Below are 17711 nucleotides of genomic sequence, written 5' to 3' on the forward strand. Positions count from 1 at the left end.
AACTCACAACCTACCGATCTCAGGGCGGACACTCTAACCACTAGGCCACTGAGTAGGTTAGAGTAAGAAGGTAAGTTTTTACCAATGAGCTTAGTTGTTTGTCAAGTTTAAAAGATTTAACAATCAAAACAACAAGACATTTATCATAAAGGCAGGACCACGATGACCAGGAGCACTGTTCAGGCCAGAAACCACATGACACGCTCGCCTCTCACACCGGCGACGTGGGTTGGCAGCATGCTCGGAGCAGTAGGAAAAACTACACACAACGTACACAACGCTGCACTTACTCTCTTTTTTTCCTTTCCTTTGCCACTCTCCTTATGTTTATATGAACTACCACTCATTGGTACCACTTTGTGGTAAAAATGCTCACTTTTTTGTACTCTGTTGACAAATGTGACTGATGACATTGGTGGTCGGTAAATGACGACTTTACCCAAAATACACTTGGAGACAAAGACTTGCAAATTTGCGTGTCGCAAAGTGAAATGTGAGAGTGAACATAAAGCCAGTCATGCAGCACAACATTTTATTTCATATTTAGTCGGGCTGTGAATCTTTGGGCACCACACGATTAGATTCCACTCTTGGAGGTAGCGATTCAATTCCGAATCGATTCTCGATTTCTCCATTAAAATAGATGAACAGCTCTGACCAATTTCTATATTACTTAAAAGAAACAGGTTTTGTTTAATAAAATGCTTCCCAAACATTTAATAAAGTCAAATAAAAATAAAGCAACAAGAAAAGTATCCCACACTTCTCTTTTCTAAAGTAAATCTGTACAGCAGATATGGACATCTACATCAGCAATATGATTTGCTGAGTGGCTGGACAGGACAGATTGGGAAAAATAATCAAATTAAAAATCTTTTTTTTTTTTTAAATTAAAAATCGATTTTTTATGGGGGTTTTTAAATGATTAAGTAAAAATGGTTACAAATATGGGCAGCACGGTGGTAGAGGGATTGGGGCATCTGCCTCACGCCTCACAATACGAAGGTCCTGAGTAGTCCTGGGCTCTCGATCTTTCTGTGTGGAGTTGGCATGTTCTCCCCGTGACTGTGTGGGTTCCCTCTGGGTACTCCGGCTTCCTCCCACCTCCAAAGACATGCACCTGGGGATAAGTTGATTGGCAACACTAAATGGCCCCTCGTGTGTGAATGTGAGTGTGAATGTTGTCTGTCTATCTGTGTTGGACTTGCGATGAGGTGGCGACTTGTCCAGGGTCTACCCCGCTTTCCGCCCGAATGCACCTGTAATGGCGACCCCCCACGACCCCAAAAAAAGGGACTAGCGGTAGAAAACAAGGATGGATGGATAGATGGATGGATGGATGGATGGGTTACAAATATGAATAGCAATTAATCTAAAAATTGTTTATTTTTTTTACACCCCAAGTATTTACACCTACTAAATTACTAAAGTCAGTCTTGTAAAGTTTTTAGCAACCTTGATTCATCCTGACTGGGGCAACCTGTAAGCCCACATACGTGCAGCTCTTTTATCGGTGGTGATTAGAATGCTCGAGAGGGACAAGCGGCAGAAGATGGATGGATGGACACTTGATCTGAGCTTCTCCAGGCCCAAATAGTGGTAGAAGCACACCCTCCCTTGCCCCTTTAGTCCCTGTTTAGGTTAGGTCCCCACTGTGAAGGGCTAGGCTCCCAGCACTCCGTTTGCTACACCGCTGGCATTTGCTTCATTTTCTTCCATGCTAATGTATTGTTACACCTACTAAAAGTTACAAATTAACTGGACTGTAGACTTACACAGGTTGACAATAAAACTGCAGTAAATAAAAAGGGTGTGTCAATATAGTACTTTTGTCCATACACCTTATAAAAACACTACAACTAGTGTAATGTAGTTATTTTGAATAATGTTTTTTCCTCTTTTTCTATTTGCCACCATGTTTCTTTTCTCCTCAGGTATGGGGTCATAAATGGGCCGATTTGTCAGAGCACAATTTTGGAGTGGCACTGCTCAATGACTGCAAGTACGGGTATTCGGTCTTCAAGAACACAATGGCGCTCTCGCTGTAAGTCAACGTTTGAATAAAACACTAATTACACTGTTGAGTCGCAGTTGAAAGAGATGGGATGTATGGCTCCTTCAAGGGAGACCAATCTTGTGCGATCTTGTGGTGCCACCCGTGTCAAAAGAGCCGTTAGAAATACCGGCTCATTATATTTTGTTTGCTTTAACTCAAACATCACTTGCAGCAGTTACAAAATGTATCTTTTAGTAATTCAAACTTGCATATCTCACCAATATTTACTCTGTTGGTGGAAATTATTCCGAAATATTATTACAATTTTAATTTGCATTGTATACATTACATTGGATGGTACCTGTTGTGCCTTCCCTGAGTCTTCCTCTCAGGTAATAAAACACACATGTCAATCACAATTTCTTTTGGATGACACATATGTTGAATAAAAAGACTCCAGAGACAGAATAGTACAATACCAAGTTTTACTGAAGCTTCAGGAGACCAGCCCTTACAGTGCGACAATAGCATCAGCAAGAAGAGGTCTAAATCCAAACAAAAAGAGTCAGCTTCTGTAGAACAAAAACAGCCCCTCTCGCCCGGAAAGGAGCACGGCTGCTTCTTCAAAACAGATAAGAAACTGGCCAAAACAGCTGTGTAAGCTGACAAACAGGAGCCCTTAAGACAAACCAAAGACTTTACTAGCGGACATAAGATAAAAGCAAGGAGGTCACGAGAAGACACACTACATGGGAAAGTACTAGCTGCATTAAACATCACTATGGATTAAGAAAGAACACTTAAAAAAATCTCATTCTCACATACCATAGCCCCATGCTGTTGTATTTTCCCTTACCTAAAAATACTAAAGATCCCACAGATAAAAGTCCATGCAAACTACTACAACTGCTAACACAGAAAAAAATATGAATTAAAAATTAAATGTACATATTTACGATACATATAAATACAACTACAATACAAATGTTCACATGATAAAGATTAATGCACAACTGTACTACCCTACCAGCTGAACATTTTTTTTTCAGGCATTATAGTAAATTATCCTCCTTCCTGGTACAGCAGTAAATGTACACACATGTACTGTAGGTAGTGGGGCAACTTTGATATAAAAATGGCATGCAAACTTCAACTCCCAAATGGGAATTGGTTCATATTGTTCAATTAAAAGATCCGTTCAAAACAGTTCATTTGAATACTTCTTTATCTCAGTTTGAGGGCGCCAAAGGCTCCAGATGCCAACGCTGATATGGGATCTCATCACTTCACCTATGCAATCATGCCACATGCAGGTTAGTCCCACTTTAGGTTGTATTTACCACGTTTGAATGTTCACTTTTATCCTATTTTGTATTGCAGGGACCTTACAAGATGCCGGAGTCATCCAATGTGCGTACAACCTCAATTGCCCTTTAAGGTTAACCCCGTGCTCCTCTGACATGGCGCCCTGGAGCGCCTTTTCCATTAGCCCTGCAGCTGTCATCCTAGAGACTGTTAAACAGGTATCACACCGACCAGAACCTTGACCTATGTTGAATAAGTATGCTCAGCCGGCATTTACAACAACAGGCGGAAGGCAGGAAGGGAGCCCTCCTTGTCAGAATGTACGAGGCTTACGGCGGAGGTGTGACTGCAACCCTCCACACAACTCTTCCAATCAAGGAGGCCTGGCAGTAAGTAGCATTTCTGCAATGTCACATTTTATACAGAATATCATTGAATAAAACGTATGTGTGTTGACTACAATATACTATTTCCTTTCAGTTGTGATCTTTTAGAGCAAACAGACACTACTCAGCCAGCATGTGACTCTGCAGATGGGATCATTCTCCACTTCACTCCATTCCAAGTTAGATCGCTGCTGCTTATATTTCAAACAGCAAGTCATCAGACACAGAGTGGAACCTCTTAAGGTATTTTTAGGGAAAGTTTGCCTTAAGTTGCACAAATTGTCCTCAAGTGACATAATTTAATTCAAATGTACATGTGGGTTTTTTTGTGATGTCACAATAGAAGATTGATAACACGTTGGTGTCCTGGCTGCTCAGTACAAAATTGCTAATAATGAAGGAACAACTCAGGAAAATACAGTGGGGCAAAAAAGTATTTATTCAGCCAGCGATTGTGCAAGTTCTCCCACTTAAAATGATGACAGAGGTCTGTAATTTTCATCATAGGTACACTTCAACTGTGAGAGACAGAAGCTGAAAAAAAATCCAGGAATTCACATTGTAGGAATTTTAAAGATTTTTTTGTAAATTATGGTGGAAAATAAGTATTTGTTCAACCATTCAAAGCTCTCACTGATGGAAGGAGGTTTTGGCTCAAAATCTCACGATACATGGCCCCATTCATTCTTTCCTTAACACAGATCAATCGTTCTGTCCCCTTAGCAGAAAAACAGCCCCAAAGCATGATGTTTCCACCCCCATGCTTCACAGTAGGTATGGTGTTCTTGGGATCAACTCAGTATTCTTCTTCTTCCAAACATGATGAGTTGAGTTTGTACCAAAAAGTTCTATTTTGGTTTCATCTGACCACGTGACATTCTCCCAATCCTCTGCTGTATCATCCATGTATCCATTTTGGTATAAACTCAACTCGTCGTATTTGGAGGAAGAATACTAAGTTGCATCCCAAGAACACCAAACCTACTGTGAAGCATGGGGGTGGAAACATCATGCTTTGGAGCTGTTTTTCTTCTAAGGGGACAGGACGATTGATCCGTGTTAAGGAAAGAATGAATGGGGCCATGTATCGTAAGATTTTGAGCCAAAACCTCCTTCCATCAGTGAGAGCTTTGAATGGTTGACCAAATACTTATTTTCTACCATAATTTACAAATAAATTATTTAAAATTCCTACAATGTGAATTCCTGGATTTTTTTCTTCACATTCTGTCTCTCACAGTTGAAGTGTACCTATGATGAAAATTACAGACCTCTGTCATCATTTTAAGTGGGAGAACTTGCACAATCGCTGGCTGACTAAATACTTTTTTGCCCCACTGTATATATACATTTTACAGGACTCTCATCGTCTGCCTCAAGAGACCCACGTAGTTTTTAGTGTATTATGCAAATTAGCCATGTTAGTCATTGCAGGAGCCAGATCATGTGTGTATGTCACGTGGTGTTTGTGGATGTGTACACAAGGAAAAGAAGCATGTGTCACGTGACATAGGTGGCCGTCACCATAAAGAAGCTTTTTTTACCTGTACTCAAGAGGGAGAGAGGAAAGAGTAGAGCTCGGTAGCCATAATTTCTGTTGACAGCTTGATTAGACGCATTGTCAAGCTTATATTTTTTGCCATGTGTGTACAAAATGATCCTAGGCCATACTTTATTCATCAGACGCAGCCCAGGTGTGCAATATGGTGCTACACATTTACCATCATCTTCTAAATGTCAGTGAAGTGTGTTTCTGGTCTTGCCGTCTCCTCCTGGGCTGAGGGATGAGGCGGCTGTGTAGTTGGGTCAAAAGAGACGTCAGAGACACTTTGCTGGGGCGCTATAGCTCGGTTGGTAGAGTGGCTGTGCCAGCAACCTGAGGGTTCCGGGTTCGATCCCCGCTTCTGCCAACCTAGTCACTGCCGTTGTGTCCTCGGGCAAGACACTTTACCCACCTGCTCCCAGTGCCACCCACACTGGTTTCAAAATGTAACTTAGATATCGGGCTCCACAATGTAAAGCGCTTCGAGTCACAAGAGAAAAGCGCTATATAAATATAATTAACTTCACATTAAATCAAATAATTTACTGTATTGTGAATTGTGATTGAAAATTATGCCAAGAATAAACTTGTAAAATGTTTATTAAAAATATGTATCATGGAATAAAAACAGTATTTTCCAATAGATGTCCTTTACTTGACATTCTGTCTTGTCAGTCTCCCGCTACGTGTCTTGAAGCCTGCAACAAAAAGTAAGTTTACCACACTTACAGTATAATCTACAAAAGGTTTATGTGTATCAAAACACATGCAAACTTGTTAGCACACGCAAAGCTGATCTAAATATTTGTCGATTAATGAGCAAAATAAGGAGTGCAATCCATCCCATCCATCCATTTTCTATCGCTTATTCCCTCCATTTAACATATTTGTCTTAATGATGTATGCAGAATATATGTTGATTATCAGAATGCCCACAATACTGGGAGGAGAAAATGCAAATACAAATCACTCAACATGAACAGTGAGATTTATCAATGCTGAAACTGTCCTGCAGGCAGTATTGTGCCTCTTAAAAAGTCTGAAATCTGCGTGCAAACTGGCATAGTTGCACACAGGGCTGTGAGAAAGGAACTGGCATAGTTGCACACAGGGCTGTGAGAAAGGAACTGGCATAGTTGCACACAGGGCTGTGAGAAAGGAGGCGATCACGCTGCAAAGACAACTGAACAGAGAAGCCTTTGTTCTACGTGTGCATGTCATATTTGGACTGTTAGAAATAAAAATAAGAATATATATATTCAGCAATATAATTTTATAGCTGCTGGACAACTTAAAGGGCCGATTAAACCAAATTCTATTAATTTATGTTGTTTTTTAATGGTATTCCTTTTTTGATTTAGAAAATATGCACCGTATTTTTCGGACTATAAGTAGCAGTTTTTTTTTCATAGTTTGGCCGGGGGTGCGAGTTATACTCAGGAGCAACTTATGTGTGAAATTATTAACACATTACCGTAAAATATCAAATAATATTATTTAGCTCATTCACGTAAGAGACTAGACGTATAAGATTTCATGGGATTTATGGATTAGGAGTGACAGATAGTTTGGTAAAGGTATAGCATGTTCTATATGTTATAGTTATTTGAATGACTCTTACCATAATATGTTAGGTTAACATAGCAGTTGCTTATTTATGCCTCATATAACCTACACTTATTCAGCCTGTTGTTCACTATTCTTTATTTATTTTAAATTGCCTTTCAAATGTCTATTCTTGGTGATGGATTTTATCAAATAAATTTCCCCCCAAAAATGCAACTTATACTCCAGTGCGACTTGTATGTTTTTTTCCTTCTTTATTATGCATTTTCGTCAGGTGCGACTTATACTCCGAAAAATATGGTATTGAACAAATATATAAACACAACACTTTTGTTTTTGCTCCCATTTATCATGAATTGAACTTAAAGATCTGAAACTTTTACTATACACAAAATATATATTCCTCTCAAAAATTGCTTACAAAAATCTGTGTTAGTGAGCATTTCTTATTTGCCAAGATGATCCATCCCACCTCACTGGTGTGGCATATCAAAATGCTGATTAAACAGCATGATTATTGCACAGGTGTGCCTTAGGCTGCCCACATTAAAAGGCCACTCTGAAATGTGCAGTTTTGCTTTATTAGGGGGATTATGACAAGAACTGTAACACACTGTTGTATGCCGATCCACATTATCTCAAACATGCTTACTGGGTGACATGTCCGGTGAGTATGCTGGTCATGCAAGAACTGGGATGTTTTTAGCTTCCAGATCCATGCAACATGAGTTAGTAAATTTTATTTATAAAGGTGATGGCCTCAGGTGATTAGTACAACAATGGGGCTCAGGGTTTCGTCACGGTAGCTCTGCGCATGGAAAATGCCATCAATAAAATGCACATGGTTTCGCTGTCAATAATAACATACCCCTGCCCATACCAAAACCTCTGTATTGTACCAGACGCCATTGAGGTCCACTCAAGTTGGTTAAGAAGACAAACTGCAGCTAGGTCGAGACCCCGATGAGGACCACGAGCATGCAGATGAGCTTTCCTGAGACAGATTGATTGATTGATACATTTATTAGTAGATTGCACAGTACAGTACATATTCCGTACAATTGACCACTAATTGGTAACACCCGAATACGTTTTTCAACTTGTTTAAGTCGGGGTCCACGTTAATCAATTCATGGTAGTTTCTTACAGTTTGTGCAGAAATGCTATGGTTAAGCAAACCAATTGTTGCAGCAGCTGTCCGGGTGGCAGGTCTCAGCCAATCATGGCTTGTGTGGTTACATATGGTCTGCGGCTGTGAGCCCAGTTGGATGTATTGCCAAATTCTCTGAAACACCTTTGGAGGCGGCTTATACTAAACAGTCTGGGCTACTGGGTGTGAAGTTGGAGAAGATGCAGGTGGAGGCCCCCTTGGTGTCCTGGGTTGTAGATTACCTGACAGACCACAGTACGTGCGACTGCAGGACTGTGTGTCTGACAGGCTGGTCAGCAACACCGGGGCCCCGGAGGCTACAGTACTCTTCCCCTTCCTCTTCACCATTTACACCGCCCATTTCCATTATCAGAGTCCTGCCACCTTCAGAAGTTTTCTGATGACTCTGCGATAGTAAGGTGTACTGAGGAAGGTGATGACGAGGAATACAGGACACTGGTGGAGGACTTTGTCACATGGTGTGGAAAGAACCACCTCCAGCTCAATGTTACGGAGACCAAGGAGCTGGTTGTGGACCTGGGAAGGAGGAGGAGTACTCTGGCGACCCCTGTTTCCATCAAGGGGGTGGATGTGGACATGGTAGAGGATTATAAATACCTCGGAGTACACATGGACAACAAGCTGAATGGGTCAAAACACGCTGAGGCCCTCTACAAGAAGGGACAGAGCCGAATCTATATTTCCTTTGGAGGCTAGGATCCTTCAACGTCTGTACAAAGATGTTGAAGATGTTCTACGAGCGCCTTCTTGTACGCCGTGGCTTGCTGGGGCAGCGGGCTGAGAGTGAGGGACGCAAACAGACTGGACAAGTTGGTAGAGAAGGCCTGTAACGAGATGGGAGTGGAGCTGGACTCTCTGGCGGTGGTGTCAGAGAGGAGAAGTCTAGCAAAACTCCTAGCTATTATGGACAACACCTCCCACCCACTACACTCGGACCTTGCAGAGCGAATGAGCACGTTCAGTGGAAGGTTCAGACTCCCAAAATGCAACACGGAACCACAGAGGAGGTCCTTCACACCGACAGCCATCAGACTGTATAATGCATATGTTCCTTGACTGCACTTAAATGTAGAATATATGTAGAATATATTTATATTATTCATATATATTATATTATTTATTATTATCATTGTTTATTGTGAGCAAACTGTGGTGCTGAATTTCCCCCAGGGATCAATAAAGTAACTTCAATTCTATTCTATTCTTATGGTGGAGAAATAAACATGTAATTGACGGGCAACAGCTCTGGTGGACATTGCTGCAGTCAGCATGCCTACTGCACGCTCCCTCAAAACTTGCGACATCTGAAGCATTGTGTTGTGTGATAAAACTGCACATTTCACAGTGGCCTTTTATTTTGGACAGCTCAAGGCACACCTGTCAGGTGGGATGGATTATCTTGGCAAAGAAAAAATGCTCACTAACAAATGTATACAGATTTGTGAACAATATTTGAGAGGAACAGGTATTTTGTGTTTATAGTCAAAGTTTTCGATCTTTGAGTTCATTTAAATTGGGAACAAGAACAAAAGCGTTGCGTTTTTTTTTTTTGTATTTAGTATAACTCCTAAAAAAATGTCTTGCAATACGCAGTTTGATCATTCCTGCTGCAAATAGTATACATATTGAGATTCTATATTGCAGAAAAGGTGTTAGATCATCGATATGTGCTATAATCTAATATTGAGATTCTATATTGCAGAAAAGGTGTTAGATCATCGATATGTGCTATAATCTAATATAAGCCCCCCTCCAGTGTGGAGAGCATAATAACATGAATGTAGAGGGAAAGAAGTGTTTCCAAGGCCACATAATGCTTCTAGTACACAAAAATAGGGTGATCTGCGCCACTTTTGCAGCTATCAATTGCACAAAGTAGATCACATACAACACGTCCACCAACAGTACATGCAATTTTATAGTTTGCGCACACAGATAAGTGTGTGGGAATTGGATCCTCAAAGATCAGGCTCTTAATATTTTCAGAAAATGTGAGTATTATTAGAATCAGACCTGCAGCTGGCTCTGTATTGTTCTTTTTCCTCCTGCCTGACGTGGATTTCGGTTCTCGCTGAGGTGTGTTTGCTTCCGAGGACTTGACTGATCTTCTTCTGGGTGTGGCTTCTTCTTGAGGTACATTTTCTTCTTCCTTTGCTGCTTTTGTTGGCTTTTTGGCTGCTTTTTTCTTCACTGTGCTGTCAGAGTTCTGTTTCCTGGACACCTGAAGTACAGCCACAATGGGGTTAGATTTCTATGTGCTGGTGGTGATTACCTACTGAATATACCTTTTTCTTGCGGGGGTAATCATGGTCTGCATCTGTATCTTTTCTCTTTTTGGCCTTTGGAGACTTTGATTCTGGTGTGTGAGAAAAGATAAAGACACACTAAGCTTTCTATTATGTGTAATGGTATCTCAACAATTTTTTCTGGCGTTTACCTTTAGGAGCCATAGGACCTGGATCGCCCTGAAATGACACCATTTTATATTAGTCAATACATGCTACAAATATAGTTGTTACGTATGAAAATGTGTTTGCATACTTTGAACCACATAGTCCTGCCATTGTGGTCGCGTACAGACTTCATTCCATCCACATAGTAACACTGCAACCAGGCCTCAAAACCTGAGTAGTCTTTCTTCTCTGGATCGTAACCTTTCCCACCTCCATAAACAAAAAGTCTAAATAAGAGGAGCACCTTTGTGCCGTTGTCTTCCCCCCACCCCGATCAACCTTGAAACATGGATTCTTACCTAACTTCACCACCTCCAGCGGTACTGTGTGGCAAAGTCTGAGCAGGTCTGTATTCTCCTCTTCCATTTTGTCCTTTTTGGCTCCCTTAACATTTTTGGGCAAAATAAACTGTTAATAATCTAGGTAAAATACTTGTTTGTACTTATTTGACCTTTTTGCTATGGATCTCCTTTTTTACAGCTTTCTTGTCTTCACACGCATCCTCTGACTCGAGGCCTTCCAGCACAGTCCGGGCAGGCACAAAGGGTGGAATGTTCAACCTGGAAGACAAACATGGGCATCTTTCCAAAAACAGAAGGTATTTTGTGTGGAAACAGTGCTACACTTTTATAGTAAACACATTTCCAAGTGAAATTATGAATTGCTTGAAGATGAAAGGGAAACTTGTGAGGGCTGATTAGAATCTGGGGAATACAAAAACATTCTTCACTCTCCTTTTCAGATCACGGTGACCTGAGTATGTATCTTCATTCAATGGTCATTTGTTTTACAGCAGGCTCTTTGGTGAAGTGTGATATTATTGCTTCCTTTCTTTTGACTAAGGAGTCTTGCAAAAGTACTTCACACAGTGGGCACGGCTGTAACAAAATAACACTGCAATGTACTGTCAACATGTACAAAACCCCAAACTAGTGAAGTAGCACGTTGTGTAAATCGTAAATAAAAACAGAATACAATGATTTGTAAATCCTTTTTAACTTATATTCAATTGAATAGACTGCAAAGACAAGATATTTAATGTTGGATCTGAGAAACTTTTTTTTTTTGCAAATATTAGCTCATTTTGGAATTTGATGCCTGCAACATGCTTAAAAAAAGCTGGCACAAGTGTCAAAAAAGACCGAAAAAGTTGAGGAATGCTCATCAAACACTTGTTTGGAACAGGTGGGTGCCATGATTTGGTATAAAAGCAGCTTCCATGAAATGCCCAGTCATTCACAAACAAGGATGGGGCAATGTTGTTCATTTTGTGAAAAACTGCATGAGCAAATTGTCAAACAGTTCAAGAACAACATTTCTCAACAAGCTATTGCAAGAAATTTAGGGATTTCACCATCTACTGTCTGTAATATCATCAAAAGGTTCAGAGAATCTGGAGGAATCACTGCACGATTCTTCAGGCGGTACTGCATCAAAAAGCGACTTCAGTGTATAAAGGATATCACCGCATGGGCTCAGGGACCCTTCAGAAAACCACTGTGAGTAACTACAGTTCCTCGCTACATCTTTAAGTGCAAGTTAAAACTCTACTATGCAAAGCGAAAACCATTTATCAACAACACCCAGAAACGCCGCTGGCTTTGCTGGGCCCGAGCTCATCCAAGATGGACTGATGCAAAGTGGAAAAGTGTTCTGTGGTCTGACAAGTCCACATTTCTAATTGTTTTTGGAAACTGTGGACGTCGTGTCCTCTAGACCAAAGAGGAAAAGAACCATCTGGACTGTTATAGGCGCAAACTTCAAAAGCCAGCATCTGTGATGGTATGGAGCTTTTTTAATGCCCAAGGCATGGATGGGTAACTTACATATCTGTGAAGGCACCATTAAGTGCTGAAAGGTACATACAGGTGTTGTTGCAACATATGTTGCCATTCAAGCCATATATTTTTCATGGACGCCCCTGCTTATTTCAACAAGACAATGCCAAGCCACATTCTGTACGTGTCACAAGAGTGCGGGTACTAGATTGGCCTGCCTGCAGTCCAGACCTGTCTCCCATTGAAAATGTGTGGTGCATTATCAAGTGTAAAATTTGACAACAGAGACCCCGGACTGTTGAACAACTTAAGCTGTTCATAAAGCAAGAATGGGAAATAATTCCATATGAAGAACTTCAAAAATTGGTCTCCTCAGTTCCCAAACGTTTACTGAGTGTTGTTAAAAGGAAAGGCCATGTAACACAGTGGTAAAAATGCCCCTGTGACAACTTTTTTGCAATGTGTTGCTGCCATTAAATTCCAAGTTAATGATTATTTGCAAAAAAATGAAGTTTCTCAGTTGGAACATTTTAACTATCTTGTCTTTGCAGTCTATCCAATTGAATATAAGTTAGAAAGGATTTGAAAATCATTGTATTCGGTCTTTATTTACACAACGTGCCAACTTCACTGGTTTTGGGTTAATTCATAATATCTTTTGACAAATCTTTTTGTGATAGAATATAGGGTTGTATTCCTTTGGATCCTTTGATTTGGTGCTCATATCTGCTTTTTGCACAAAGATTTAAGCCTCTTTTGTACTCAGTCTGCGCGCTGCTTGCTGTATAATAGCCATCTTAGCTTCGTTGACCACCGCTGGACTGTTCACTTCCAGGAAGAAGTCACATGTCGGAATCCCAGCTATTCTCCCAAAAGGGAACTTCCAAGTCAAGGCCTCCAGGATTATTTCTCTCCCCGGGTTCAACTATAGCCCCCTCAAACCCCCCAGCCTCTTTGTAGCACCATCCCTGGTTTAAGGCATGTGATGTACAAAGTAGTCATTAAAGGCCTACTGAAATGAGATGTTCTTATTTAAACGGGGATAGCAGGTCCATTCTTTGTGTCATACTTGATCATTTTGCCATATTGCCATATTTTTCTGAAAGGATTTAGTAGAGAACATCCACGATAAAGTTCGCAACTTTCGGCGCTAAGAGAAAAGCCCTGCCTCTACCGGAAGTATCAGACGATGACGTCACCCGTGTGGGGGCTCCTCACATATTCACATTATTTTTAATGGGAGCATCCAACAAAAAGTGCTATTCGGACCGAGAAAACGACAATTTCCCCATTAATTTGAGCGAGGATGAAAGATTTGTGTTTGAGGATATTGATAGCGACGGACTAGGAAAAAAAAAACGCTATTGCATTGGGACGGATTCCGATGGTTTTAGACACATTTACTAGGTTAATTCTGAGAAATCCCTTATCTCTCTATTGTGTTGCTAGTGTTTTAGTGAGTTAAATATTACCTGATAGTCGGAAGGGTATTTCCACGGGTGTGTTGACGCGCAGTGTCTCAGGGGAGTCGACAACAGCTGTATGGACGGCACAAGCTCAGCTTTTCTCCGGTAAGAACTGACTTTTTAACCACAATTTTCTCACCGAAACCTGCGGGTTGACATGTGGTCGGGATCAATGTTTGCTTGACCGTGCTCTGATCCATAGGAAAGCTTCACCTCCGGGAACTTTAAACAAGGAATCACCGTGTGTTTGTGTGGCTAAAGGCTAAAGCTTCCCAACTCCACCTTTCTACTGTGACTTATCAATTTTAATTGAACAAATTGCAAAAGATTCAGCAACACAGATGTCCAAAAAACTGTATAATTATGCCGTTAAAGCAGACGACTTTTAGCCGTGTGTGTGTGTGTGCAGTGCTCATACTTCCTAAAAACCCATGACGTCTTGCGTACACGTCATCATTACACGACGTTTCGAAGATGAAACTCCCGGGAAATTTAAAATTGCAATTTAGTAAACTAAAGCGGCCGTATTGGCATGTGTTGCAATGTTAATATTTCATCATTGATATATAAACTATCAGACTGTGTGGTCGCTAGTAGTGGCTTTCAGTAGGCCTTTAACTTGACTATTCAAGTTAAAACACTCCGGCTTATTAGTGATTCCTAGAGCCCAAAAAAAGTCTGCGGGCTATAGAGCGTTTTCCGTTCGGGCTCCAGTACTCTGGAATGCCCTCCCGGTAACAGTTCGAGATGCTACCTCAGTAGAAGCATTTAAGTCTGACCTTAAAACTCATCTGTATACTCTAGCCTTTAAATAGACCTCCTTTTTAGACCAGTTGATCTGCCGCTTCTTTTTTTCTTTTTTCTCCTATGTCCCCCCCTCCCTTGTGGAGGGGGTCCGGTCCGATGACCATGGATGAAGTACTGGCTGTCCAGAGTCGAGACTCAGGATGGACCGCTCGCCTGTATCGGTTGGGGACATCTCTACGCTGCTGATCCGCCTCCACTTTAGATGGTTTCCTGTGGACGGGACTCTCGCTGCTGCCTTGGATCCGCTTGAACTGGACTCTTGCGGCTGTGTTGGAGCCACTATGGATTGAACTTTCACAGTATCATGTTAGACCCGCTCGACATCCATTGCTTTCGGTCCCCTAGGGGGGGGGTTGCCCACATCTGAGGTCCTCTCCAAGGTTTCTCATAGTCAGCATTGTCACTGGCGTCCCACCGGATGTGAATTCTCCCTGCCCACTGGGTGTGAGTTTTCCTTACCCTTTTGTGGGTTCTTCCGAGGATGTTGTAGTCGTAATGATTTGTGCAGTCCTTTGAGACATTTGTGATTTGGGGCTATATAAATAAACATTGATTGATTGATTGATTGATTCCCTTAACAACAATACACACAAAGTAATATTCCAAAAAGTAAGGAGTGTTTTAAATGTATGCTGAATAGAATGGGGAATCATTTGTTGTTGTTGGTTGTACTTGTATAGCGCTTTTCTACCCCTTTTTAAGGAGCCCAAAGCGCTTTCCACATTCACACGTGTAGATAAACAGACCACAGTCTTTCCACCATGGCAATATTTGCACTTTAAGTAGTTTTAGACCCGCCTAAATACAAACCTATAAAGGATTTCAGCCCTGAGGTAGTTGCCAATGCCGTTGAAGTACTTCTGGTTGAGCAGGACTTCACAGATGGGTCGATCAAAGACACGGTCAGACAGATGCGAAACCACTTTCTCCCTGCCAAGTGCAAGTCAGGGAAATGACAGTTTAGTTTTTTTGTGTGTGATCATAATGGATGCGGTCCTGACCTGAAGCTTCTGTACTCAAACATGATGCAGGGTCCTCTGTCAGGCTGCCACTTCCCATTTGGCTGCCAGCTGCCGAACCTGCGTGCGTCCACGTAGCTCAGCACTCTGCCAGGCGTCTCGTTGGAATAAAAGCGCAGATGGGCATGCTTGGGAAGCTCATCCAGGGCGGTGAAGCGGAAGAACCCTGACATCCCAAAGCGAAAGACAATGTCCACCGGCTGCTGCGCCTCTTTGGCCTCGGTGTCGTCACTCTTGATGGGCGTCAGCGTGAGCTTCACTTCCTTCCCTCTGGAAGTGGCGTTGATGCGGTACGCATCGCAGGTGAAGGCCACGTCGGGGCTTTTGCTGACATCAGACTTTATGACGGGTCCAGCAAACACCACCCCGTCGCACATTTTGTTGACATAAAGGCTGGCCAGATGGAGTTCGGGTCCCTCTGGCATTTTTGTTGGAAGGAACTCAGAAGTTATGCAACTGGAAAAAAAAAAATGAACAATGAGGTTATGTCCTTACTTCAGTATTGTTGTCATTTGCACGGAATTGAAGGATGTCTCTATTAATGTTTTGATCATCTATTTCTACATGCGAGTTTGTACTGATTTACCCAGAATATTTCTGAGGTGAGTTTCGTGGCCGCGGGATTAGGTCTCTGCTTTTTGCAGATGTGGTCCTGATGGCTTCATCTGGCCGGGATCTTCAGCTTTTACTGGATCGGTTCGCAGCAGAGTGTGAAGCGACCGGAATGAGAATCATCACCTGCAAGACAGAGTCCACGGTTCTCTCCTGGAAAAGGGTGGAGTGCCATCTCCGGGTTGGGGAGGAGACCCTGCCCCAGGTGGAGGAGTTCAATTACCTCGGGCTTCTTGTTCACGAGTGAGGGAAGAGTGGATCGAGAGATCAACAGGCGGATCGGTGCGGCGTCTTCAGTAATGCGGGCTTTGTACCGATCCGTTGTGGTTTAGAAGGAGCTGAGCTGGAAGGCAAAGCTCTCAAATTACCGGTCGATCTACGTTCCCATCCTCACCTATGGTCATGAGCTTTGGGTCATGACCGAAAGTATAAGATCACGGGTACAAGCGGCCGAAATTGAGTTTCCTCCGCCATGAATTGATTAACGATGTTACCATTTAGTGGTCAATTGTACGGAATATGCACTGAACTGTGCAATCTACTAATAAAAGTATTATAATAAAGGGTGGCGGGTCTCTCCCTTAAAGATAGGGTGAGAAGCTCTGCCATCCAGGAGGAACTCAAAGTAAAGCCACTGCTCCTCCACATCGAGAGGAGCCAGATGAGGTGGCTCGGGCATCTGGTCCTCCCGAGGGAGGTGTTTAGGGCGCGTCCAACGGGTAGGAGGCCACGGGGAAGACCCAGGACACGTTGGGAATACTATGTCTCCCGGCTGGCCTGGGAACGCTTCAGGATCCCCTGGGAGGAGTTAGACGAAGTGGCTGGGTAGAGGGAAGTCTCGGCCTCCCTGCTTAGGCTGCTGCCCCCGCGACCCGACCTTGGATAAGCGGAAGAAGATGGATGGAATCTGGTTGTTGCATGTTTTTTTTTTCTTTTGACAAAATCTAATCTTAGACCTCATGATTAGATTTTGCTCACAAGCTTGGCAATTTTATACTGATTGTAACCCGTTACCTAAACAAGTTACGAGAACCTTTTTTTTATATTCAAAGTCAGACGACGCCTCAATTACTTCAGGTAGCATTGGAGATAGTCAAACATCGCAGGTACAACCTCAATTTATAATGTATTTTTAGACCACACGCCATGTAAAATACATACTTTGCACTCACGTTACAAAATTGTTAATATTTTTTTGTTGAATAACCAAGCGTTTTAGTGCACTTTTTCTTAGACATTAAACGACTTACCTGAAGTAGACGCCACAGTCCTCTTAACTGTATTTGAGAGCAGTTTTTATATTCCGTTTTTTTCACGCCAAGTTATATTTCATGTGTTGATATTCCAAATGCTGCAGGACGGCGTTGTCAGTGACATCATGGATTTACCATCGCGTGCGTGTTACCAAACATGTTGTGTAACGTTACCGCCAACCAGCCATTGAACAACGCTGCGAAGATATCGCGAGATTTTCCATGTAAGCTTTTTACTATCTTTCAACCTTCTCCCCCAAATTACATTCGTCATAAAACACACATTATATTACTTTTAACTAAAAATCCTCCATCCATCCATTTTTTGATGTTAGCTTCAATTAAAACCAAATATT

At 41.9% G+C, this 17711-nt stretch overlaps 2 protein-coding genes across 6 annotated transcripts in view; one reads left to right on the forward strand and one right to left on the reverse strand.

The window, feature by feature from the left end:
• The window catches only part of LOC133563529 (alpha-mannosidase 2C1-like), a 54431-nt gene that overhangs the window by 24783 nt on the left and 11937 nt on the right, over positions 1–17711 (forward strand). For 3 of the 4 annotated variants that reach the window (XM_061917693.1, XM_061917695.1, XM_061917694.1), the window contains exons 22-26: positions 1935–2044; positions 3230–3309; positions 3377–3519; positions 3587–3690; positions 3782–4153. In XM_061917693.1, the coding sequence (XP_061773677.1) occupies positions 1935–2044; positions 3230–3309; positions 3377–3519; positions 3587–3690; positions 3782–3929 (585 nt within the window). In that variant the 3' untranslated portion in view covers positions 3930–4153. Of the gene's footprint in view, positions 1–1934; positions 2045–3229; positions 3310–3376; positions 3520–3586; positions 3691–3781; positions 4154–10900; positions 11019–17711 lie in introns of those variants that run through there. The other variant, XR_009809061.1, reaches the window with a different exon arrangement.
• LOC133563531 (endonuclease 8-like 1) lies at positions 5813–17654 on the reverse strand. 2 transcript variants are annotated; one of them, XM_061917696.1, is made up of 10 exons: positions 17353–17654; positions 15473–15946; positions 15282–15401; positions 10872–10980; positions 10720–10804; positions 10509–10630; positions 10405–10432; positions 10253–10323; positions 9981–10188; positions 5813–5928 (listed from the first exon to the last, which is right to left on the reverse strand). In XM_061917696.1, exons 2-10 carry the CDS (start codon positions 15913–15915, stop codon positions 5882–5884), a joined length of 1233 nt encoding a protein of 410 aa, XP_061773680.1. In that variant the 5' UTR covers positions 15916–15946; positions 17353–17654; the 3' UTR covers positions 5813–5881. The 2 variants fall into 2 exon arrangements, with proteins under 2 accessions (XP_061773680.1, XP_061773681.1); XM_061917697.1 differs by lacking the exon at positions 17353–17654 and adding an exon at positions 16077–16222.

This window comes from Nerophis ophidion, linkage group LG12 (assembly GCF_033978795.1).
Source record: "Nerophis ophidion isolate RoL-2023_Sa linkage group LG12, RoL_Noph_v1.0, whole genome shotgun sequence".
NCBI classification, from domain to species: domain Eukaryota; kingdom Metazoa; phylum Chordata; class Actinopteri; order Syngnathiformes; family Syngnathidae; genus Nerophis; species Nerophis ophidion.